The sequence below is a fragment of the Schistocerca nitens genome, chromosome 2, assembly GCF_023898315.1.
Source record: "Schistocerca nitens isolate TAMUIC-IGC-003100 chromosome 2, iqSchNite1.1, whole genome shotgun sequence".
Classification (NCBI taxonomy): Eukaryota; Metazoa; Arthropoda; class Insecta; order Orthoptera; family Acrididae; genus Schistocerca; species Schistocerca nitens.
Window position 1 is genome coordinate 466,912,794 of NC_064615.1, and position 25,776 is coordinate 466,938,569.

The 25,776-nt window shown below is 38.9% G+C and overlaps 1 protein-coding gene across 8 annotated transcripts in view; it reads left to right on the plus strand.

Moving 5' to 3' along the window:
• LOC126236374 (uncharacterized) overlaps positions 1–18,364 on the plus strand; it is a 234,452-nt gene extending 216,088 nt beyond the window's left edge. For all 8 annotated transcript variants that reach the window (XM_049945627.1, XM_049945630.1, XM_049945629.1 and 5 more), the window contains one exon: positions 18,023–18,364. In XM_049945627.1, the coding sequence (XP_049801584.1) occupies positions 18,023–18,193 (171 nt within the window). In that variant the 3' untranslated portion in view covers positions 18,194–18,364. The remainder of the gene's footprint in view (positions 1–18,022) is intronic.
• The last annotated feature ends 7,412 nt before the right edge of the window (positions 18,365–25,776 follow it).

Genomic DNA, 25,776 nt, shown 5'->3' on the forward strand with positions numbered 1-25,776 from the left:
TCAAGTTTGCCAAATGGTGTACAAAATGATGCCAAAAGATGGAATACAGGTGTATTGAAGTATCTGTTACATAACATATTACAGAAAAATATCTAGTATACAAGTCACAATTTATACATATATCAGGGCATGGCATTCACATTTTCACAACTGTGAAACATTCTGTCACAAGACAATTGATACAAAGTCAAAACTACAACATTACAACACTAAACTATAGAAATAAGTGCAGTGACAATATAAACCTACTAGAATCACAAATTGCAAGTTTACATCCATGAAGTCACAGCTTCAAAATTTTCAAAACAAAAGAGAAAATATACAGAGCCGAAGTGTACGATGAGTGAGCCGACTTGAAAAATTCACAACAATGTTCACAGACCAGAAGAATATGCAGACATGAGTAGGAATATAAATTAATATTCTTGAGGAAAACACCTTGTTTTACAAAGTGACTAGCATCCAGCGCACGTTAGTGTATCGATTATTCATATGAGTTCGAAACGCATCCCTGTCAGTTTTTGAACACTTTTGAACACATTCTAAGTTGATTTCTGAATGTATCATAAGTTGATTTGTGAATGTGTGCATAGTTTACATGATGTCTTTGTCAGGGGAATCCTCGTTGCATGCAGAAACAAACTTTCCTACAGACAAAAGAGGCTATACGAGCTGAGCGAAGTAAGGCCGAACGGATGAATATCAACCGCTGTCTGATTGTGTGGTTGATTGGGTTTGCGAATGATAAGCGTTGTTACAATTACTAGCAAAATCCATAGATTCAGACTACAGGAATGGAAATAAATGAATAACTGGTAAGAAAGATTACATATTCCTTCTCGGTGTATCCAAGAAAATTAAATTTTGACAGAAAATTTTTGGACAGATCGCTATACTAGTAAGGGCCAGTTGTACAGTCCACGGCTAGCAGCCGCTTTAAGTTCGACTCTGGAAGAAGCACGAAAAATGCGTTGAACGAACATGTAACAATGCCTAACCGCAGGATAACTAAACCAGTGATTCTGGCAGAATTAGTGAAGTTAACCTGCAAATAAGCTTTGACATTGGCACGAATAGTTACAGAATTAGTGATAACAAGACTGTTAGAACGAGGAAGGAGAAGTCTTGCTTGTAGTAGGCCTAATAGGCATTTGATATTGGTGCTTTGTGAATTATATTCTGTCGTTACAAAAAAGACCGTTTGTGCCAAAACAGTCTCGTTTATTTTGTGCGTATTACAATTGTTGCAGTATTAGAAAGGCCTATTTTGTTTTATCTAGCAAACACAGACAAAATAGACGTAATCAGATCGAGAAACCACACCAGTCTTGGGTCCTATTTGTATTAACAGCTTTTTCAGTATTAGACAACGACATTTTGACTTTTCATGTAGCAAAACGTTTGACAAACTTTGATGAGGTAATAGATTCTTTCACAGAAAGGGAAGCATGCCATGTAAAGCTGTACCAAGATTAGAGAGAAAAAGAATGCTAGGAGCTAAGGATTGAAGAAATGTGTACTTTCTTGCTTGTCTCTTGTCTTTATTGGTTTTATGTATCCTGTATTTAATTTTATGTTGCACAAAGCAGCAAGTTGTGAGCTGGTAGGGAAAGGATGAAAATTTTCTCAAGATTTTTTTTTTTTTTTGCCGACTATAAGCAGGAGAGGCACCATGGGACATTTTAATTTCCACTGTCCTGAATATGGTTTGATGGCATCCATTACAGAATTTACATGTTTCAATTCCACATAGCGAAATGCAGCGACGTGCGATAGAAGAATGCTGTGTGAGGAGACAAGGCACTGCACTTTGGCATACTTAAGACCAAATAACATGCCTTACATGCTATTCATTGACAACATGTGTCCCAAGCTCTGAATACCCGCTGTGATCGGCTGGCGAGATCACGTGACATGAGCTATGACTGGCTTACAAAAGCGCATCGCAATCTCAATCTCAATTTCAATGCTTCGGAAAGTAAGTGCGGTGTTTGGTTGAATTCAACTTTCGTAATATGAAAATACGCAGTGTATATGTTACTGCACGTCGAAGAGCTTTCAAAAACGCGTTTTTTTCTGTGTTTAGTTTTCTAAAGCACCGGAAAATTCTACGCCCTTCTATAAAACCATAATCATTCAAAGGGCTTATAAGTTATACAGTTCCAAGAGAAAATATACTGTCAGTTAACAGGAGAAAAGTATGTTTTCACCCGGGAGAAAGCGTATTTTTAACTGGGAAATCTGGGAGAAATCCGGGAATTTTTTTTCCTTGTCCGCGTATACACCCTGTTACTTCTTGGATCATTACTCTGCATGATATTAACAAAAAACTGCTTTGACTGGACTGGTATTCCATGACTCTCACTTATCTGTGTTATCAGCATCATTCACAAATAATCCTAAAACTTTATTATTCTTAAACTCCACAAATACCTGATTCTCACCATCATCATATTCTTCCAAAATTACTTCATCAACAACATAAGTCTCATTTCCATCAAAGTCACTTGCCTCACCTACATTCATTTTCAATAAGCTACCAGCCTCAGACTTACCAAACCTCAGTCATTTCACAATCACAGCTCTCTTTCACATCTACATCAAAAATATCATCAAATTCAGATTCAATACACTCATCACCTGATTTACGTACATGAATAACATTGTTTTCCAACCAAGAGAAGAAATCATTAGTACAGACTACATCAAAATTCTCACTACTCACACACTTGGGTTGTGATTAGTAACTACATCACCATAATTAAACATAGTATCCCAAAACTTTTTGATCAAAACATGAATGAGAAATCTGATATTCCTTCTGCTCAACTTCAGATACCTGTGCCATATCATTAACACTGTTATTATTGTCTAATTGCAAGTGCAACTTGGGGTCCTGTGCTTGTTGTGTTTCCTCACCCCAAACCTGTGGACCTCCATTGAGGCAAACTACCATTTCCCAAGTAGTTACTGCTATAATTGTTTCTCCTATTAAAATGCCCATGGTTATTTCCATTATTCCCATCTTCAAAATTTTTCTCTCTGCTAACATTTTGATCTTGATAGAAATGTCTTGAAAGGAGGATACAAGATGAACATCAACAAAAGCAGAACGAGGATAAGGGAATGTAGTCGAGTTAACTCGGGTGATGTTGAGAGAATTAAATTAGGAAACGAGACACTTAAAATAGTAAAGGAGTTTTGCTATTTGGGAAGCAAAATAATTGATGATGGTCGAAGTAGAGAGGATATAAAATGGAGACTGGCAATGGCAAGGAAAGCGTTTCTGAAGAAGAGAAATTTGTTAACATTCTGTATAGATTTAAGTGTCATGAAGTCGTTTCTAAAAGTATTCGTATGGAATGTAGCCATGTATGGAAGTGAAACATGGACGATAAATTGTTTGGACAAGAAGAGAATAGAAGCTTTAGAAATGTGGTGCTACAGAAGAATGCCGGCCGAAGTGGCCGTGCGGTTAAAGGCGCTGCAGTCTGGAACCGCAAGACCGCTACGGTCGCAGGTTCGAATCCTGCCTCGGGCATGGATGTTTGTGATGTCCTTAGGTTAGTTAGGTTTAGCTAGTTCTAAGTTCTAGGGGACTAATGACCTCAGCAGTTGAGTCCCATAGTGCTCAGAGCCTACAGAAGAATGCTGAAGATTAGATGGGTAGATCACATAACTAATGAGGAGGTATTTAATAGAATTGGGGAGGAGTTTGTAGCACAACTTGACTAGAAGAAGGGATTGGTTGGTAGGACATGTTCTGAGGCATCAAGGGATCGCCAATTTAGTATTGGAGGGCAGCGTGGAGGGTAAAAATCGTAGAGGGAGGCCAAGAGATGAATACACTAAGCAGGTTCAGAAGCATGTAGGCTGCAGTACATACTGGGAGATGAAGCAGCTTGCACAGGATAGAGTAGCGTGGAGAGCTGCATCAAACCAGTCTCAGGACTGAAGACCCCAACAACAACAACAGAAGTTACCATTATCTCTGTTTCTGTAGTTATTCCCATTGTGATTTCTATCAGTCTGACTGTTCTGGTACATAATTCTTTCTACTGCCCTATCCAGCCTGTCAACATATGGTAAAAATTGTTAAAGACAAACATCAGGTCCATGTAGTAAATCCCACTGCAACCTTTCTGAAGATCTCCTTTTAAGTGCATCAATCAATGTCATTTTGGCAGATGGTTTGACTAGGTGTGTTAACTTTTTAAGTTGATTCTTACAAAACTCTTTCAAAGTACTGTCTCTATTTCCTATAATTAGGACCATTCAAAAATTCACTTTTAATTCTCCTCTGTCCAGCTTCAGATCGAAATTTATTTAAAAAACTCTTTTCTAAACTTTATATCTTTCCCACAGACTTAAATTTAAATTTATCCATGATAGAGCTTTGCCTTCTTTGTAACAATCATAGTTGTACTAACCACTACCACACTTTATTATTATATATGAATTAGATTTTCAACACTAATTAACTTTTAACAAATTTAGTTTTTTGATGGTCACTCATGCCTAACACAAAACTATCTCTACAGTGCAATACCATTTTTTGAATACAGATTTTTGTGAATGCAATTTTCCTGAACTGCTGAAATTTTTTTGTCTAAAACATTTGCATTACTCTGCATATTGTTTTCAACATTTAAAATTTTTTGGTCTAAACTGGTGATGTTTTGTTCCATTTTTAATGCTATGGTCTTCTGTTCAACTCTGACATCATTAACATTCTTTGATCATTTTTAAATTCACTTACTAGCTCATTTTCCAAAACAATAAATTTATTTTCTAAAACATCAGCTTTTTCATTCACACTTTTTAACCTCTCTGACAATCTGTATCTTTAACTCTGAAACTTGATTACCAAGTTGATCAATTTGGTCTTGCACCCTATTCAATTTACTATTGTTATCTGTCTCCGTTTCCTCTATCTTTTCCAAAACTAACTGCAAAATATCAGTTTTTACTGTTTCTTTGCTGAATACAATTTCACTTGGTTCAAATGTGTCCTGACTGGGACCCAAGGCTTTCACTTCATCACACCTGCCCTTGTCTCTATTCGTTTTGTTAAGAAGCACGAGTCCACAAACAATTTAATTTCACAAATAGTTTGTACTTATCTTTCCTTCATCATGTCCCTGGTTGTAGTTGTAAAGTCCTCTTTTGCTCGATCTGGCCTGTCATTGTTGGTAGTACATCATCACTGTTGATATGAATTTGTTGGGCAGCCCTCAGTCTTCTTTCTTTGAATGATTGTAAATCCATTCAAACATAAACTGTAAATAACACAAATCACCCTCCCTTCTTCTGAAACTGACAAAACTTCATTATTAGTCAATTGATCCCGGACGACACCACCACTTGTAATCTACCCCTCCCTTACATCATATGTAGATTGTCACTGTCTTTACGGTTAACACTTTTAATAAACTTTGAGAGGAGTAAGATTTACAATAAACTTTTTACTTATCTTCTTTTCTTGTAGTTGGCCGGTGTCTTGAGATAATTATTCTGGGCACGTAATTGTCCTGGTTTTAATTGAGAAACAAAATGCGTGCAGTAACATTTCTTACTTAATTAAAAATCATGAGAATTATATTCCCTAGTAGTAGGACGTTAGATAAATATATTACACAATATTTACCATATTAATAATAAAATACCTTCTTTCTAATGAGGAACTGCTGAAATCAATCCATTCATTCTTCTGATAAGTACTACTAAGGTAAATCTTGGGATAAATTATTTACTTTGTGTCTTATTACAGATAAATAATATTTACATTTCCCATCCCAATTCACAAATTGAAGATACACTCTTCTTTTGAGTTCAAGTATAGCACAAGTATAGCATCATCATGGGCCTATTATCAGCTCCAAAATTTCATGGTACCTGGCAAGAAAAGTAAGAGTAAGACATAACTGCAGTAATGAAGTTGAGTATAAACTATAAACAAAAGTGTCCTGGTTTTTTCTCTTTGAAATTTGATCAGCTTAGAATGTGAGCACTTACCTTCAGTCATCATCAGGTAGCACAGCTACTCCTTCCAGTTCTGTCATCTTCAGCGCTAGAATCACAGTAATCAGTTCCACTATCACTGTCTGCACCACCTAAATCTATGATTATTTTATGTATTTCATTGTCGATAAATATTTCTTTCTGCATGTATTCCTGCTCAATTTTTTTAATGTGTTTGCACAATGGAATCCAGTCTTCTTTTCTTGTGGATTTAAATTTCTCCTCAAACAAATTTTTCACAGATGTTACATAACAGGGAACGTTCCTAGAAGCTACCCAACCTTTTACAATCAACCAAATATTTTCTATTGGATTTAATTATGGATGGTGAGGAGGAAGGTGTAAAGCAACGTGACCAGCAGTTTCAAGGATTTTATTGCCAGAATACTCGATGGTCATTGCCTTGGTTCTTCGAGTGAGCTCATAGAGAACGGGCTTCAACATGTCCTCCGAGAATGAGATATGCTCCTTTGTTAGCCACTTTCTGATATCGTCTTTAGTTGAGAGAGATGTTGGAGCTTTGTTTATTTTAACATTGTGATATGACACATTGTCGAGAACTATTACAGAGTTAAATTTTAAATTGGGAATCAGCTTTTCTGTCAACTACTTCTCATAATTTTGTTGGTTTATTTGGTTGTGGTAATATCCCATTGCTTGATTTGGCTTCCACATAACAAGCACATTAGGAATAAAGCCATTTTTGCCACCTGAATGAGTTATTATTAGGTGCTTTCCCTTTGGTACCAGCTTGAGGAGACCATGGGCAGTATTATCACTCCGTCTCAGTTACATGTGATGATAAAATAAGTTTCATTAACGTAAACAATGTCTCTGTTTTCTTCCCTAGATTTTTTTATTTGCTTCAAATATGATATTCTTTTTTCTCTAATATCACTTCTCTCTAACAGTATCAGCCTACTTGATTTTGTTTTTTACCAGAGGAAATTGAATTTATTTAGTAGCTGCCTTACACTAGTGTTGCTACCTTGAAAGTCTACTGCTTCTTTCAACTTCTGTTTAATTCCTTCCACTTCAGCCAGATAAAAGTTGTAAACAATTCTTCTAACAATTGCATCATCAAAACTATCAACATTTATAATTCTTTTGCATTTACATTTTTTATCAGGAGTTTCAAATTTCCTTTTCCTGCAATATTCCGATAGCTTGCTTTCCCTTTTAATTTTCTAGATAGTGCTACGCGAAAATCCTGTGGCCACTTCAGCTCTCGGCTGAGTTTGCTCCACCAGAATGTTCATCCCTTGAGAGGACTCAGCCTCCATAAACATTAAAATGTTGTGTATTATCTCCCGTGACTGACTATTCAGTTTTCTGCCTTTTAGTTTTGAAGTACTTATAGACATCATATTCAGTATTAAGTCACTGCGCACTACTAATACAAATACCGAAAAAGAACACAAAGGTGGAACTTGTACTGTACTCACAACAGACACACGTGGCACCCTGAGGGCAGCCGAATGTATTTGCGAAGAGCTGCACACTTTTGTGCATGTGCAGTGGCTATCCGGCTGTTTCAGAGTAACAGTCATGAAGCTCACAGATACGTGGCGTGGACTGTACTTCACTCTGTGGTATTAACAATATTCCAAATTGCTTACAAATTTTCTTGACAAATGAGTTTCTATTAATTTACAAATGAATCCAGAATCAAACTGAATAAATTGCACTAAATTGCATAATTAATAATAGAAATTTTAAATGTGACAAATATTTCATAATTTAAAATGTTTCTAATAGAAAATAATTTAAACTGTACATTCAGAGCTAGTATATATCAATTGTAACAACAAGAAAGTAAAGTAATTTCTTTTTATGGATTTTAGCTTGAATTATAACACATGGTGAACAACATCATATGAGATTTTTTTTTAGAAAAACAGCTGAGATAATATTAACCTATTCAAAATTTGAAAAAATATTTTTGGTATCGATTATTTCTGTTGAGGAAAGGTAATGCTAGAGGAGGATGTCCCTTTACACGTTGCACAGAGTAATGTTAGCATAAAGGGTAGTGTGGGAACAGAAGGTGTAGCGCTAGATGAATAAATCACACAGGAAAACTTTATTGATCCATTTTGTTTGCGGTTAAGAAATGCACATCACAACAGAAATATGATCAGGACTTCTAGTCTTGCATGTTGAACACTAATATATACAACACTGATAATAATGTTGCCAGAAATCAGATAAAAGAGTACTGCAGAAATGTTTTAAATTCTGGGGAAATCGCTGAAATGCTAATAGGGAGAAAAAAACTCAACAAATCACACTATTTTGCAGACACAGTAACAAAAGCTTAAACTGGTAGATATCAACAAGAGTTAGAGAATGAAGATAAATTTAAAAACTGAAGATTGATAACAATAAAAAAAAAGTTTAGCACAACTTACTGTAAACTGGGAGTGCAGCATCTAAAATTGAGAGAATTTTTAGAACTTTTAACATTAATACTGTGTTTATCTGTCAGCTATGATTAGTGCCCATTTTGATTCCATATAATATGATCTGAAGCTAAAGGAGTGAGTACTTAAGGGTACATTGGTCAGACCATTACACTGTTGAGACAGGCTTATGGAATATTGACAGCACACAAAGTTACAACAACTTAAAAATTCTTCAGTGGCAGAGCATTACTTAGCTGAGGAATGTGTAATGAAATATAATGAGTCACAGGTGGTTGCTGGGACTGTGTTCTGAAGGTATCTATTGTAGTTAGGTTGGCTGATAATCTTATGAATAAGAACAAGGGTTAGCCTCTGAGCAATTTGTGGAACCATGTGCTGACCTGCATTAAAACAGCAGAAGGTTTTGAGGAGTGGTTGCAGCAGCAATACCTCATTTTTGTTTGCACATATCCTTTGCAGTGTGGGCAGCACTCATGGCACTTGGTGCATGCACCTATAAAGTGGCACTGGCTCAGCGTGATCATCAGTTCAATGAGTCTCAGCAACAGCAGCGTCTCATCAGAAACTGATTTTCAGTTCAAACATCAAAATATTGTTGACTTGACTTGAAGAACCAACTGCATAGCCAAGAGAAGTATCATTAGCTTGACACAAATTGTTACATCAAATGGAAGCCATCACAAATGATCAATGTTTGTTATTGACATAGATTGCATTTTGGCAGGGAATTGGAGGTCGAGGTAGATGAAGGAGGTCTGGTTTCCAAGAGTAAGAACATGTAGAAGGGAAAGAAGGAAGGGTATTGCAGTTCTGTAATATACCCATCCCAAGTCTAGAAAAAATGAGAATAATGATTTGTAGGAATAAGGATATTTTACAGATTTTTATTGTGAAATGACAATGATGACACGTTCAACAAACAAGATAAGTAGTGTTTATTTAACATTGTACCTCAACAGAAGTTATGTTCAGAATATGTAATTCAAACCCAGGGATTGTTTCCCCCGCTTGGACTCTGTAGAATTTTTTTTCCAGTACCTATATTTCAGAATTGTGGACTTTTTTTCCCCCATACTTATGTTTCAGAATTCTACAGAAGATGTTCTACAGCGTGTAATTAACAGCTGTCATTCTGTTTGTCTAAACTTAGTATCATTTTTCTCTATTGTTGTATGTTTCCAGCTTCTCTTAGTCATCAACTTTCCACTTTGGTCTAAAATTTTTGCCTTAACTGACATAGTGCAAAAATAAGTGACCATTAATACCTTGTACTATTTTTCCAGCAATCACAACAGGGATTTGATGGTTAATGTTGTGCATAATGCTGGAATTCAATTATAAGAATGAGACTATGAAGGAGCTACATCTTAGATTCAGACATTTTGTAGCATACATGTACATGGTATTCAGTATCAGCTTAATTCAATTTATCGCCATTAATTCCAGACATGTTACTTTGTATCTCTAACCAATATGAACTTTTTACAATTTTCACATTGTTTTATAATGTACATTGGGTACTGGTGTACATATTAAATATGTCTGCCTGTGTCTGTATGTGTGGATGGATATGTGTGTGTGTGCGAGTGTATACCTGTCCTTTTTTCCCCCTAAGGTAAGTCTTTCCGCTCCCGGGATTGGAATGACTCCTTACCCTCTCCCTTAAAACCCACATCCTTTCGTCTTTCCCTCTCCTCCCCTCTTTCCTGATGAGGCAACAGTTTGTTGCGAAAGCTTGAATTTTGTGTGTATATTTGTGTTTGTTTGTGTGTCTATCGACCTGCCAGCGCTTTTGTTTGGTAAGTCTCATCATCTTTCTTTTTAGATATATATTTATATAAGTAATGTTATTAGTTTGTAATAACAAACAATCAAAACATATGTGCTAATGAAATCTTTGAAAAAGATCAGCAGTTGTTTAAACACAATATAAAAATTTATCCACAAAGCAGAATCAAAAGAGGCAAACCAAATCTGACCAAAATCAAAACGAATTTTAAGACAGTTTAGAAGACACTTTCAAAAGATGGAAAGAAAAACCCTATCTACAAGACTATTTAAAAAAATCTATTAAATTTTGCTTTAGGCAAACTACATTATTTAATTATTATTCCACTAATTCAATCTTTACAAGGTGTTGCCTCTTTAACCTTGAACCTGCACTCCCAGAGGGAACCTGATTTCTAGTCAGATGCCTTAACCACTTAGCCATGACTGCTGGTAGTGGACAATTCTCTAGAAAGAGAAAACTGCTACTGTTTAAAGCAATATAGTGACAGAAAATGGCTTAAATGCACTCATTTCTGTAGTGTTTCCATCATTACAGGACAAGCCATTTCGACAGTGTTAAAATAACAAATGCAATTTCAGTCGGTGTTCCCATGCTTCTCTGCCCCCTGCTGTCCTCTGTCAGCTGAAGCCTGCGACTTTTTCAGTCCCTTATCCCAAAGTCAGGTGGTCTTCATCTCTCCCTGGAACTCTAGTACTGCCTTTGTCCATCTTCCATCATTCCTATGTGTGATATGTCCTGCCCAGTTCCATTTTGGAAGCTTTACCCTTTCCACGACATCCTGAATTCCTGATATTGTTCTTATGTTTTTGCTTCTTTCTAGTCTTCCTTAGTGAGACCCTAGGGCTGATGTTCCTATAGCTCTCTGAGTTGTTTTGGAGTTTTCTTTTGAAAAACTCATTTAAAACCCAAGTTCGACAGCCACATATTAGTTATGGAAGAACACACTGTTGAAAAAGAACTTTTTAAGTATTTTGGAAGATTAGATTTGAAAATGGTTGCATTTCTCCAATAAGCTCTCACAATTGGCTTCAATAGGCAAATAATTTTGTTTTAAGTCTCCTCAGATATCAGTTAACTGTCCCAGTTAAACATACTGGTTAACATACTTTAGACAGTTATTGTTCACTATTATTTGTCTCGTAGTTACTTACTTATTGTACATAGTATTTTTTTGAACAGATTTGTCTTAAGACCCACTTTTTTGCAACTGTTTAATAAATCTGTGGCGCCAATGAAATCAACACCAACATCGATGTGCATTCATCTTTGGACTCTAAGCATTATCTTTGGCTGTTCTGCCATGTTCAGTTCAGTTCTTTGTGATCCTTGTATGTGTTAAGGTTAATAAATGAACTATTGCTAAATGGGTGTGATTATTGGTGCAACCAACCCGGTAACCCTCCTCACTGATGACACCAAGTTGTAATGTCTTCCGTTTTTGCCATTTTACTGTGTTCGCGACCTCTGTGTCGGTTATTTTTGTGCGTAATACATCGACACAGCCTTCGAACAACGACTTCGGCCCAGCGCCCAACGCCGGATTTTGTGATCGACATGCATTGTGTTGAGGGCGATGTACACCCACCAGGACTACAACATGATGCCACCTACTCAATGATTCCGCCGATTTCGCCAGATGTTTTCGAGCCTGCAACAATAAGTGAGGTTAGGAGTGACTCCGGCTATCAAACGCCTTTGTTCCCACCACATGTGCCCTCCCTCATTGACTGTGCAGTTACCTCTTACAGATCTCTGTGCAGTGCGGGACCAATGCCGATTTCTGCAAATGCTTTGTCGGACAACCTACTACTGCCAGGACAACGATTTGCCACACTGAAATCCGTGCAGTGCCACGTGGATACATGCCACGTGGCTGGAACTGCTTCGTTCACAGGTCTGCCTCCTCAGCATCCAACCACGCCCGCGCCTGCCTCAGTTCAGCATCAGCACATGCCTTCCTACTTCGATACCTTGGCCTGCAACAGCAGCATTAACTTGTTATCTGTGCCTGACCTCCACCTCCATCCCACTGCTACGCCCCAATGTTTTGTGCCATGAGATTTACCCCCCCCTCCCCCTCCCCCTCCCCCTCCCCCTCCCCCTCCCCCTCCCCCTCCCCCTCCCCATGACACTTTTACATGCTTGTCTCTGTCGACGACGTTACAAGAAACCACCCACAAGTGCCATGTCGAGCTTGAACACGACGCTCGCCTACCCAAGGAAAACTTTGAGCTCTTGCTCCGGCTCTACAAAACATAGCTCCAGCTCTCCGATGCAGCAAAGGAATTACAGACACTACAGCAAGGACAAAGCAAGGTCAGTAAGTGCGCCGAATCTGCTTGCAATCCCAGCAATCGAGCCTCCGTGTGTTTACCTCCCGCTACCCCTAGCAACTGTGCTATCAAGACTGCCATAACGTGTACTGACAGTTCCGCAGGGCCACACCCTCCGAACATGGCAGCATTTGACACTCGGCCGGACACAAGTGCGCATGCGCGATGAGCGTCACGTGTTCCCGTCAGTGGAGCCTGAATCTCCGCCACTGACAACACAAACAGTGCACTCGCGCCAATCGTTTCGCCCACGACCATTCTGCCACAGGCTGCGCCCTCGGACAATGGACTCACTAACGGCTAACGAGCTCTACCGAGCTCACCCGACCACGGTGCCACTGCTTAGGGCTGGCAGCCATCTTGTCACGTTGACACCTGGGACACTTTGCCGCCTCAGCTGCCGTCGGATCTGCCGAGTGGCTCCGAACACCACGACCACGCCTCACCTGCCCTGCCCACCACACATTGTAAACAAACCCGCCTCCTGTGATGCAGGTAATATTTCCGTCATCACCAACGGCATGGTTCACAAGCTTCGCCTCAAGCCAGGTCCCCCGATCTCCAGTAAACCGTGTCGACTTTGTCCCGAGCGCCTCTCCGACCTTAAAAATCAGATTTCTGCACTACTAAGCATTGAACCCTCTGCCAGTAGCTGGCCTATGCCCATACATATGACACCCAAGAAAGACGGGTCCTGGCACATGTACAGAGACTACCGCCGACTAAACGCACAAACAATTATGGACACCTACCCCATACCCAACATTGCCGACTTTACCAGTTCCCTCGCAGGTGCGACCGTGTTCTCTGTCATTGATTGCAAACGGGCCTACCACCAGATCCCCATGGCACCTGAAGACATCGAGAAGACAGCAATCACCACCCCGATCGGGTTATTTCAGTTTCGATTCATGCCCTTCGGTCTGAAAAACGCAACCCAGACCTGGCAACGCTTCTTCAACGAAGTGCTATTCGACCTAAAATTCTGCTTTGTATATCTTGATGACATTCTTGCGTTCAGCTCCTCCATCGAGGACAACATTCGACATGTGCAAACTGTTATGAACACTCTCACAGCAGTAGGCATTGAGAGCAACCAGGACAAATTGCAGCTACATCAACCCGCTGTCACTTTTCTTGGTTTTCGGGTCTCTGCTGACGGCATTTCACTGCCCCCTGAGAAAGTACAAACAATACTAAACCTACCCAGACCTTCGTCATTCAAAGAGCTCCGGCACTTTCTGGGGATGGTTCATTATTATCGCCGACATCTACCTCGGGCTGCGGAGATTCAGGCTCCACTGACGGACGCCTTGGCAGGCACCAACACTTCTGGATCTCAGCCCGTTCCATGGTCCCCTGCTATGACTGACTCTTTCACTGCCCTCAAAAATCTTCTTGCCGAGGCCTGCACCATCACGCATCCTCATCCCAATGCACAGCTTTTCATCACCACAGACATGAGTGATACTGCCATCGGCGCTGTCCTTAGCCAGACAATCGACAGCCAAACTTCACCACGTTGGACTTACACACTTGATCGAGTGACTTCCAGCTCCAATCGTCGAGCTCTCCTCCGACCTCGCCCTCTACTCCAGTCTCATGCACTCCGTCGAGTGACCACATGCTCCCACGTCGAGATTACCTACGATCACGCCCTCACCGCCGGGCCCTTCGTCGGTCACTTCGTCCTCTCCACCGTCGCCTGCCTCGCCCTGTCGAGGTATCTCACGCCCCCCCGTCTTGAACATGCCCTCACTCAAGGTGTTTGTGCCTGTCCCCCCAGACGTAATCCACTACATCTCAATAATACTGTGCATTTATACACTGTTCGTCATGTGTTTCTCTTCATTCAGTGCTCATGACACAACCTCTGCCACTCCCTGCCACCTGGTGAAATGTGTTCCCCTCCTGCCCAACGTTGACCTGGGCATGCTTCATGTATTTGCCATGCCCACTGGAGACATCGTCGTTGTCGCTCCGTTCCACCCACAAACCGCCAGCCTACCTGGCTCGTTTCAATGACTTTCAGGTTCGGTGGCCGAACCTTCCTTCACGACATTTACCCACACAGTTCCCCAACAATGCTGTTGAGCTGATCGTGGTCTGGCTCCTGCGGACCACCCCTGCCGATGCCTCAGTCACCCCCCCCCCCCCCTCCGGCCTATCAAGAGTACTCTGTACTGTGGAGGGGGGGGGGGGGTTTAAATGTGGCACCGACGAAATCGACACCAGCATTGATATGCATTCATTTTGGACTCTAAGCATTATCTTTGGCTGTTCCGCCATGTTCAGTTCAGTTCTTTGTGATCCTTGTATGTGTTAAGGTTAATAAATGAACTATTGCTAAATGGGTGTGATTTTTGGTGCAACCAACCCATTAATCCTCTTCAAATCCTTTATAGAGGATTGCGGTTGTATTATATTATTGGCTAGGACTACTGTATCATCTTCAAATCTCAACTTAGTGCATCTTTTTCAATTTATGCTAATTCTCCTTTCTTTTGAACAATTCTGGACACAGCCACCTCAAGAACTACAGTACTATAAACAGTGTGGGGGATACAGGGTAAGTCTACTTTGCTTCTCTTCCAATAGAAAATTTCCTCATGTGTTTTACCATGCTGTCAGAAGTCATGGATATTATATAATATATTTATGTACTTTGTTTCCACATGTTCAGTCAATGTTTGTATAACTACAATGAGCCTGACAGAACCAAAAACCTTTTCAGTCTATGAAAGCCACACATAGTGGCATTTCATTTTTATTGGCTTGACTACTTACTTCACTCTGGTGTTTGTATGGTCAATTGATGTACAACCACTGCAGAATCTAGCTTGCTCTATGTGTTGTGCAGCTTCTACAATAGCATTGATTTTATTTGTCAAATTTTCGTAGATAACAGTGAATAAACCAATAGGACAGCTATTGTGAGTACTCCCTTTTTGTGTAGAGGATTATTTTTGCTTTATTCCATGAGATGTAGGTGGTGCCTTTTTGTATAAAAGCAATAAACATTTTAGTCAGAAGTTGTGGTTCATTACCAGCAAACTTATGTATTTGAAACATCAAGCCATCATGACCTGTGCTTTGGCATTCTGCATTTCATTTATAGCTTTTCTTATTTCTTTTGAGAAGATTTCTGCGACTTCACCATTTTTATTTGTATAAGGTGACTGACAGGTATGAGTAGTATGGAGACTAATTGCCAGCTTGTACACAACATACCATGAGCTCACATGATCGATAGTTGTTTGTGCATGAAAAAAAGTATTTAACAATTCTTGACACCATCTTCATCAGTGTTGGGAAGGACTGTGGTGGTAGCCACAGGCAGCTGTAGAGATGGCAATGTGTATTTGGCTCTTCTTTCCTTCCAATCCTCTCCCCACTACTGTGTGTGGTCTGGCTTCCCTAGCCCCCTGCCACACTATGCAGCTTGCATTGCCTGAAAAAGCTCTGCAGCTTCTGCCTGCAGGATAGGCAGCACGCCTGATCCCTACAACTTGACTCATTAAAAATTAAGTCACAAAGTGTTTTAAATGAAGTCTAATAAACTAAAATTATTCACTGATTGTAAGGGTACCTAAATTGAAGGTGATAAAGTTAAATTTGAAAATTTGTAGTTTGATTTCTGAAATTGTGCAATGAATGATGAGTGACCCAAATTACCAGCTTTTAATTGTCACAAGTATAAATATCTAAGATTTAGAGATAATATGTATTTGAGGAGAGGTCACTGTTTGCAAAATAGGAGGCATTATGCAGCAGCGAGGCACATGGAGACAAGTGGTACTAGAGAGGGTCAGGAAAGACCATGCTGGAGTGGAACAAGTAGGTGCATGCAATGGTTCAGTTAGGGGAGCAAAGGAAGGAAATATTTCAGTGATTGAGCTAGGATGGAGAAGAAGTGTAGCATGAGGTGTAAGGAGTTCAAATGAGGGAAGATGGCAGAATGGTGTAGGAAGAGATGGATGGATAGTCAAGTGAAGAAAAGAGGCAAGCGGAGATTGACGGCAAGTGCATTCTTGGAAAGAAGAATGTGTAACAGGGAAAGTTGCCACCTATTCAGTTCAGGAAGCAAATGAGAAATATTCTCCACACAGTTCTTCCCCTTATCCAAAGTAGCATTTTCAAGTTAATAACCTTTGCTATAAGCTTGGATTTTTATAAGTTTTGTTGTTGAAAACTAATTGATAAGCTATGAAACTATAGAAGATGGCAATATTAATTGTATCAATTGAAGTGATGAAAGTAAGCTGAAGCTGATGGCGGTCTGAATAAAGCACTCTCTTGTATCTGCAGCACAATGGACACATTTATCACATGGGAACAAGTCTACACAAGTTTCAAACAACAGTTACTTCAAACCATACAGTTTCTGTTACTGTGATTTGTAGAACCTATCATAGCTTTTACAATGTAGGGTAGTAAACATAGTGAACAAAACTTAATAACATATCCTCCAGTTCTTTCTATGTCTTTAAACACTTCCAATCACTTCCAGTCTTTAAACACTTCTCACTTTTATTACTCCTGCTGTCATGCAGCTGTCAAAATTGTATGACTATTGTGTTTTGCAGTGCAACAGATGGCTTGTAAGAAGTCATGCTGTACTATTATGTTACTTCAAATATACCATCCTACACACAATGTAGGAAAAGACAGATTGCTACTTACCTTAAAGAAGACATGTCATGTTGCAGAAAGGCACAATTAAGACACTTACAGAATGTTTCTTACCACAGTCTTCATCAGTAAGATACACACACAATTCACACACATCATTCCAACCCGATATGCTGGAGTTGGCAGGCCTGTGTGTGTGTGTGTTTTACTGATGAAGGCTGTGGAGAAAAGCCTTATGTAAGTGTCTTTTATTTATGCCTGTCTTCAACTTGACATGTCTTCTTAATGGTAAGTAGCATCTGTCTTTTCCTACATTGTTGATATTCGTACCTGGAGTTTCCAGTGTTTGATACTATCCCTTACCCTATCCAAAATTTTCCTCAAGACATGCTCCACTTCCAGAGCTGTTCTGTTGTATGCATGAAACAGTAACAGATATGCACAGTGTGTCTTCCTTTTATAGCTGGTGGCACTTGATGATCACCCTTTATTAACATATGATGCTTAGCCAGTCAAACTAATAGAACAGTTGAAATATTGTCTGATATAACAGGTACTCAAAGTATGTAGCAAGTTTTACTGCCCTAGTAGTGGATCTTTTATCAATGGTAGACCTGGTATAGTAGCCAGATGTGCTAGAAGCTACAAAGAAACTGATTTTTATGGAGGGACATCATTTCTGATGTTGTACTGTCAAAGTGATAGCAATTAAAATACTTTCAGCAATCAATGAGCCACATCATAGTCTCACTTATTTGAGGCTGCAACGATATTTTAGTACACACTTGCTTCTCATTGTAAAACGTGTTATTTTTCAGATTACTGATGAAGAGGCAGAGTATTTAGGAAAGGAAGCAGTAATTGTTAAAGCTTTGGCTTTGGACACTGGGCACATACGTCTGGTAACATATAACAGCATAACAGATACTGATGCCAAGATGGTTGTGAAGAAGCTTCAGTTCATCAATCAAGAGCTGCAGAGGAGCTGATTAGTGTTAAAATGTGTAGTGAACTCTTCAGTATCACAATTATTCAAGCAGCATGAGAAACAGTGTAATAATTTAATGTCGGAACTAGCACCATTCTTTCTATTGCATATGGTATAAGCTCTGAAAAAATACTAATAAAAAAATAAATCATATACTATTTGTCCAAAACTAGTAAGATGTCATCACTGAATTGTAGAATAACATTATTTTTTTATTGTGTTATTGTAGCTTACCTTTTGTGATATGTCACACTGCCTCAAGCTTGTTTGATTTCATTTTTTATCATCAGCTTTTCATTGCCGTTTTCCTTAGCTTGATAATGTTTTACTGACAAACAATATCTCTCTCTATTTTGTGGGCCACACCTCCCACAGGAAAGAGTATTGAAATCCCAGAGGTTGACTACCAGAGTACTGGCAGCAAAGGGTCAAAATTTGAACTGCTCCTAAAATGCAGTGAAGGTCACATAACACAAGGTATAGAAAGTTGGTTAAAACCTGAAGTTGACAGCAGTGAATTTTGGGGGAAAATTAGTCATACAGGATGAGTCCAAAAAGTAAAGGATCACAATTTTTTGTGATGGAACTATACATTGCAGAGTGCTCCAACCAGTTGGGGAAAGTGAGGGGAACCCTTAGCTTTCCAGCAGTAGGTTGCTCAATTGTCTCCAAACCCTTGGAGATTTAGGACAACTTCTTCTGTGAACTTCTACATAGTGGTCACATGAAAATTATGATGGAAAAATCTTTAGAGCAATGCTATGCAGTAAAGTTTTGTGTGAAGCTCGACAAGATGCTGCTGGAAACTTTTGGATTTCTTAAGAAAGTCATTGGTGATGGTTGTATTTCCAGATCACAGTCAAACAGGTGCCACAAGATGTTAAGAGAAGGTGAGCAGGAGATCACTGACAAGGCCCTTGTGAGACACCTGTTAACATTGCGAATGGACAGCCATGAGACTCTTGTGTGCCAGTCACTGAATTCAGATCATTGAATGAGTCTTCGCTTGATGTCAGAAACATTGGAATTGTTGAAAATGGTTTTTCGTGGGACTTTATTGGAAGGGTTGTCCATCCAGAAGATTTTTGCAAAACTGGTGCCCAAACTTTTGACTGATGTGCAAAAGCAACACCGAGTGGCAGTGTGTGAAGAAAGCAAGCAATTCAATTAAGGTGATCCCAATTTGCTGGACATTTTGGTCACTGAGAGTGAGCCATGGATCAGTAAATTCAAAGAGGCAGAGTGCAAAATGGCACACAATGAAGTCAGAGTTTGAGAAGAAGATTCACATGAGCAAATGTTGGATGACGTCCGTGCCCAATGTTTTTTTTTTTTTTTATTTTATTTTAAATGCATAGGAGATAGCACCATGAGTTCATACCTCCTGGCAAGAGTGTCAGTGCTCTGTTTTGCAAGGCAGTGCTCCAGATACAATCATAGAGACTAGAGACACCCGCTTCCGAAAGGAGTCCCGCGCATTGTGGAAACTGCACCGCGACACTACACTGACTCTCACTGCCTCTGATGTCACAGCCTACCTGACCCACACTGGCATGTCAATAATGCCACAGCCATCCTTCAGCCCTTACCTGGGCCTGGTGGACTTTTCATTATTTCCTCAGCTGAAAAGGGGCCTCAAGGAAAGCATATTGAGTCAGTGGACAATGTGTAAGCTAATTTGATGGCTTTCCTGAAGGGAATCCCGATTGAAGAGCTCAGTAAGCTAGTTCCCCAATCATACTGAAAACATCAGAGGAGACTTTAATCATCCAACAATCAAATAGCTACATTTTGTTAGTGGTAGCTGTCACAAGACATCCTATGAACATTACTAAATGCCTTCTCTGAAAACTGCATAGAACAGATGGTTCAGAACCCCACTCAGGATGGAAATATATTAGAGCCAATGACAGCAAACAGACCTGATCTGTTTGAGTATGTACACATCAAATATGGTATCAGTGACTAGACAGCTGCAGCAACAATGATTACCAAAGTACGTAGGGCAACTAAAATAAGTAGAAAGTCTTATATGTTTGATAAACTAGATAAAAAAGCAGTTGTGTTATACCTCGATGACAAACTTGAAACTCTTAGCTCAGGGCGGGAGCATGTAGAGGAACTATGGCAACCTATGGCTCAAGTTTAAAAAATTGTTGACCATGCACTGGATATATATTGTAATGTTACCAGTAGTTTGTCATAAACATATATTGGTCGTGTTACGGAAAGTGTATTGTGTGGTATGTAGCTGGTTAGTTGCAACATAGTGACCAGTCCAGACCAGTAAGTAAGGGCTACTGCGAATGAGGTGAGAGGAAGGTAGCAAGCTGGTTGTCAGTGAGTGAATGTCACCTGGATTTTCACATGGAGAAGAGGAGTGAAGTAAGACAGTGCATGTCTATGGGTGTTAGCAGCAAGGCAAGGCTCTAACTGTGTCTAAAGCTAATATACACATATTTGTCAAAAACACTAAAATTTCTTCCATAAAATTTACAGAAAATCTAAAAATATCATTGAAATAGCAATAAGGAGATGAATCATTTAAAAATATCATCCTGTTTGTTCCATAGACTTTAAATCAGTTATTGGCATTTCTATGTGAAATTGCTTATAACAACAGTAACAAAGCTACAGACACAATAAAAATGTGTGTATATATATATATATATATATATATATATATATATATATATATATATATATATATATATATATATATATTAATAAGGAACTTGTGAAAAAACATTTATGAAGACATTATTTGAATAACATAGTACTCAAGCAGGAAGAGAAAATAAAGACAGTCTGCTGACTAGTAGTTGCTATTCCAGTTTGCGCAGAATATATGTAATGTTATGTTAGTATTTTAACAATGTGTAACACTGTTCAAACCTGTAGTAGTTGGAATATTTGCAAGTCTGTATAGATTTGTGTGGGTGCCCCCTGCTTGGACAGGATAGACATGATAGATTTTTGAAAAATAAAAGTATTTTCTATTTATTGAGACATTGTTGCTAGCTTGAATGCTGGGCAGCTGCCCATGGTCTCATACCTTCAGTATGGAATGCTGATGTGCTACAGTTCTCACAGTGAGGGGTGATGAACAAGATACCTTCAGACAATTTTGTTGTTGTTGTTGTTGTTGTGGTCTTCAGTCCTGAGACTGGTTTGATGCAGCCCTCCATGCTACTCTATCCTGTGCAAGCTTCTTCATCTCCCAGTACCTACTGCAACCTACATCCTTCTGAATCTGCTTAGTGTATTCATCTCTTGGTCTCCCTCTACGATTTTTATCCTCCATGCTGCCCTCAAATACTAAATTGGTGATCCCTTGATGCCTCAGAACATGTCCTACCAACCGATCCCTTCTTCTAGTCAAGTTGTGCCACAAACTTCTCTTCTCCCCTATCCTATTCAGTACTTCGTCATTAGTTATGTGATTTACCCATCTAATATTAAGCATTCTTCTGTAGCACCACATTTCGAAAGCTTCTATTCTCTTCTTGTCCAAACTATTTATCGTCCATGTTTCACTTCCATACATGGCTACACTCCATACAAATACTTTCAGAAAAGACTTCCTGACACTTAAATCTATACTCGATGTTAACAAATTTCTCTTCTTCAGAAATGCTTTCCTTGCCATTGCCAGCCTACATTTTATATCCTCTCTACTTCGACCATCATCAGTTATTTTGCTCCCCAAATAGGAAAACTCCTTTACTACTTTAAGTGTCTCATTTCCTAATCTAATTCCTTCAGCATCACCGACTTAATTCGACTACATTCCATTATCCTTGTTTTACTTTTGTTGATTTTGTTAAACTTCCATAACCAACAGGATGGCATAAGAGGAGTCACTAGGTGGCACTGATGAGGATGTGCAAGGGACTGTCCAAAGATGCTGCTCTCTCTTGTCCAATACTGCTTGTACCGCTAACATGTTCCTTTTCTGCTCCCCTATGCCATCAGTTAGACTTCAATGAGCTAAACTTTGGGTTCCTATGGTCACCTCTCCCCTCCTCTAAAAACCAATGTATACCCTCTTTTGGAAATAAACCTCTTCAGAGGTCAGCGTTTTGGCATTTAACCTTTTGTCATTCATTTTACCACCTTAATCCAGGTGCCTACTGCCTCACTTCTCGTGCCTTCTTGTAAAATTTTGGTGTGGTATGGGTCTCACCATCCAACCCAGAATAATGGTCCCTTTCCTTCTGGTTGCCACCAGTATCTCATATGACAGAAATGGGCAAGCACTAGGCACAACATTTAGTGTAGCCTATGGCTGTCTCTGTCTCAAGATAAGCAAGTGCTGCAAAGTGTGTGAAGTATGTCTCCACTACGCTTCACACTTCCAGCATTGCACATCCAGCACACACGTGCACACAGGTAGTGCACCCACTGTCTTGTTATGCATGGTTTGTCTGGCTTGCACGGCCTCCACTGCTGTCATTGGCTGCAGTGAAATTGTGACGGACAGCACACTGCCGCTACCTGGTCATGGATAACTCGCTATGTCAAAAATAAGAAGCAACATGTGTGATTGTGACCTGTGTGAAATGTGATGAGGGTTTATCATGGATCAAAAACACCCTCTTGGACAGTTTCCTATGATGCTTCATACTGACATCCTATTATAATCTTGTCAGGACATTCAGGTATTATGCTAATGTGACAGTTTTCCCCTCATGAGTGTAATCTATTAGCATCACACAATCACTATCGGGGTGGGGGACAACACTCAGCATCGCCCTATCTTTTGATGTTTGGTTCTTTGGCACCAATCAATCTGCATGTTTCCACTGCTTGCTTTGCTCCTTTGCCTTGGGGTCATGGTAATACACCCAGCACTCATCCATGGGAATTAGGCAACCAACAAAGTTATCTGGATTGATCTGACAGAACTGCAACACTTCTGCTGCTGCCTAGATGAGGTGTTTTTTTTTAACAGATATGACCAGTTGCAAAACCTAGCTGCATCATTCTGTTTTGCCTCCTCCAGTGGCATTCTATGGTACTGTGGCAAAGGGATGACAATATGAACTAGGACTGCAAACAAACAAAAAATTAACTATATAACTTTATTTTTCTAAAGGTGATAATTACAACTTTATGACTATCCCTTGTACAATGAAGAAAAGAAATTATTCATGTTGTTGAGGGCAATGAAAATTTAATTGTGATTGGGGGAATGAAATCAATAGCAGGAAACATAAGAGCAGGAAAGATAGTAAGAGAACAGTGACTGGAGGGGGGAGGGGGGGGGGGGTCGTTGAGAAGCTCCTGGTAGAATTTTGCTCAGTCAACAATTTAATCACTTGTTACATTTGGTCTAAGAAATGATGAAAGATTTTTGTGTACATGGGAGAGACCTGAGACACTGGAAGATTTGAAATAGATTATTTAATTATGGGACAAAGATTATGGAAGCAGATTTTTAAGCTGAAAGTATTTCCAGAGGCAGATGTGGACTCTGAGCATAAATTATCACTATATATTATAAATTAAAGCCCTCCTGTATGTATGTGAAGACTAATCTCAGGGACTGCTGTAGGGGTTTGATTCAGTTTTCATGAGTAAATAGCCTGATTTGAGAGGAAGGTTTGTGTATAATATTTTTAAATATTTTGTGCAAATTGGTTAAACTGTAATGATGTTTGTTGATTATTTCCTGAGAATGTTCCTGGCCAGCATTGCTTTAGTCATTTACGTTTTATGAAAATTATGATATTAAGTTACCTAAAGTTGTTCTCTCAATTTTAATCATAATTCTATGCAGTGAGCCATAAACAAAATTTCCACTATACCAGACAAGTAATTCAGTCATAGATACTTAGTGCTACCTATGCAAAGCCTCAGTAGGTAGCTAGTTGGCTATAAACTATAGATTAAAAGTAGCAGAAATATAGAAAACTAGCTGGGGTACTTGGCTTCGGTCAGGGAATTGATATGAGATTGTGTGGTAGTTCTCAAGGTGCTCATTCTCACTCGTTGGGAACTTAAACGTGCTTCACGCTCTTCGTCTGTTTCATTTTTTCATTGTTCTTTTTATTTTCGCCATTTTGCTTCAGAACTGGCAAGATCTCCTCCACTTTTATGTTTGGGAATTGTCTAAAATATAAATAAAATTAACTTTTTACTAACAAATACACTAAGTACACTTAACAAACTTTTCACACTTTATTTTTGATTCATATGCAGTCACTGTATCACTTTGACTATTCACACTTCACTGTTTGCTTTCATCCACTCGCTGCACTACTTCTTCACAATTCTTAATTCTTCAATTCATTCATTTTGTTGTTTTTCAGTTCATCTGTTTCTCATGATGCTCATTCTCGTTTTTTCAGAAAATTACTAAGTGGTTCCTTGTAAATGGACTCTCACTGAATTTTGATAAGACACAGTACATACAGTTCCGTACAGTGAATGGTATGACGCCATTAATAAATATAGACCTTAATCAGAAGCATATAGCTAAGGTAGAATATTCCAAATTTTTAGGTGTGTCCATTGATGAGAGATTAACTTGAAAGAAACACATTGATGATCTGCTGAAACGTTTGAGTTCAGCTACTTATGCAATAAGGGTCATTGCAAATTTTGGTGATAAACATCTTAGTAAATTAGCTTACTACGCCTATTTTCACTCATTGCTTTCATATGGCATCATATTTTGGGGTAATTCATCACTGAGGGATAAAGTATTTATTGCACAAAAGTGTGTAATCAGAATAATAGCTGGAGTCCACCCAAGATCATCCTGCAGACATTTATTTAAGGATCTAGGGATATTCACAGTAGCTTCTCAGTATATATACTCTCTTATGAAATTTGTTATTAACAACCAAACCCAATTCAAAAGTAATAGCAGTGTGCATAACTACAATACTAGGAGAAAGGATGATCTTCACTATTCAAGATTAAACCTAACTTTGGGACAGAAAGGGGTGAATTATACTGCCACTAAAGTCTTTGGTCACTTACCAAATATTATCAAAAGTCTGACAGATAACCAACAAGTATTTAAGAAGAAATTAAAAGAATTTCTCAATGACAACTCCATCTACTCCATAGAGGAATTTTTAGATATAAATTAAGAAAAAAAAAGAAAAAAACAAACAAAAAATTATAAAAAAATAAAAAAAATTAAAAAATTAAAAAAACACAAAAAATAAAAAAGTTGTTATATTAACTTAAGTATGTTGTTAAATTAACTTAATTATGTCATGTATTGGAAAATTTGACTCGTTCCACATCATTACAAAATATCATATCCATGATCCATGGAACTAGTATTAATCTAATCTAATCTGTTGGAAACTTGAACATGCTTCGCACTGACTGCCTGTTTCATTTTTTTGCTGTTCTTTTTGTTTTTGCCATTTTGCTTCAAAACTGGTAAGATCTCCTCTTTTATGTTTTGGTATCATCTAAAATATAAATTAAATCAACCTTTTATTAACAAACACACTAAGTACACTTTACAATACTATGAAAAGGAACGTTGCTACTCCCCATGTAGCAGAGATGCTGAATTGCAGATAGGACAAAGTCTCACACGCACATGCACACGTGCCT